Source organism: Trypanosoma equiperdum, assembly GCF_001457755.1.
Source record: "Trypanosoma equiperdum strain OVI genome assembly, contig: ctg_591, whole genome shotgun sequence".
In the NCBI taxonomy this organism is placed as follows: domain Eukaryota; phylum Euglenozoa; class Kinetoplastea; order Trypanosomatida; family Trypanosomatidae; genus Trypanosoma; species Trypanosoma equiperdum.
Window position 1 is genome coordinate 175 of NW_027124522.1, and position 1,563 is coordinate 1,737.

The following is a 1,563-nucleotide window of genomic DNA, read 5'->3' on the forward strand; positions in this document are numbered from 1 at the left end:
TGTCGTCGCTCACCTGAGGAACTTACAGATTAGAAGTCTTCGCTTGCCTCGGAGTGTGTCCTATACGTTTTTTTTTTCACAATTCTCATCTGCGACCCCTTTCAGTATTCCCCGTTTTCGACTTTTTGTAAGTATTTATCGTATAACAAGCAGACAGAACAACTTGCGAGGATTCTAGCTTGCAGCGTGTGCATTGATCTTCCCAGTGCGGAGGAAGTTGTACGGCGGCGCACAGGATATACTATCGAGTTTCCAGTATCGAAAACTAACGTGATTTTTGCCATTGCGAGGCAGCTGTGTCTTCTCCACCTTTTGAGCTTTTCCATTGGCCAGCGGTACAACCCCACAAGTGGAGCACACGAAGCGTATCGTTAAGGTGGCCTTTTCTTTTTTCGACACATCAGTTATTGTACACCGCCAAGTGAGCGACAGTGAGAGGAGAGATAAAAACGGTTTCTGAAACATTAAAGGAGTGCTGGGGTTAGGCTGAGGACATTGCAGGGGAATATGGAGGTCGAAGATTTCATGGCTGTTAGTCCTTCAACGGTAGTTGAGCTGAATGTTTCTCCAGATAGCTCTATGAAGATTGTAGACTACTCCCATAGACACAGCTTGGTTATTTCCGATCGCGCAAGCAGCCCTAACTCTCGCCACAGTGGTCGTGTGAGCTGTCGCTCGAGCGTTCGTGACGAGGCACAAACCTCTGACGAATTATTTCGGAAGCAGCGGGTCGTCCGTTGTATGCAAATCGAACGTGAGCGCGCGGCCCGGTCGAAGATGGAAAGAGCTGAACATGATGATTGGTTGCGCTTACGTTCTGTAGAGCGTTCCGAGGTGGTCAAGCACATGACAGATGAACAGATAGTTGAGCTGCTGCAGCGCGAGGCCAGGGAGATTGAGAGGGAACGACTGGAGGCGGAGGAAGCTATTCGGCGTGGGGTAGAAGAGGCTGCCGCCCGTCAGAGACAGAGAACAAGCCAAAACCTGAACAACCGTAGCAGCACCGAGTTTTCACACCGCGGGGGGCAAAGACCACTGGCGTCAGATATAGCCAATCGAACTTGTACGGACAGTGGGGATACCGTTGGTGACCGGATGAGGGCTTCAGCAGATATCAAATCGGTGACAAAGCTATTAGGCCCGCAAAGAGCGGGAACGGAGGCAGGGTCGAAGGCATTGACTAAACCGTCAACCGCAGCGGTGGGGAAGTTTCCCCAGGCACTGGCGACGGCAGCTGACGTGCATTTAACTTCTGGAGACAAGCTTACTCCCAAAGGGAGCACAACCCACGTTCGAGGGGATGAGCCTCCCGGCGCCAATAACTCCGCTACCACTACAACAGCTCCAGTGACTGATGTCGCAACCTCAACGAGGTCCAGGCCGGAGCGTTTAAGTGATATTGTGACAAAGTTGCAGCGGGCGCAAGAGGATGCCCTCGCGCTGAGGGGAGAAATGAAGAGCCTCAAACAGGCTCAACAAGAGGCGGAGATGAGGTTTCGGGTGGAGTCGGAACGAGCGGACAATGAGGCTAAGGCGAAGCGGATGTTTGCCAAACGAGCAGAC

General features: G+C 52.1%; 1 pseudogene across 1 annotated transcript in view; it reads left to right on the forward strand.

Annotated features, from left to right (window-relative positions):
- Positions 1-507: 507 nt before the first annotated feature.
- Positions 508-1,563, forward strand: part of TEOVI_000269300:pseudogene — a 2,012-nt pseudogene continuing 956 nt past the window's right edge. The window contains exon 1 of the mRNA in view: positions 508-1,563. Coding sequence covers positions 508-1,563 — 1,056 coding nt within the window.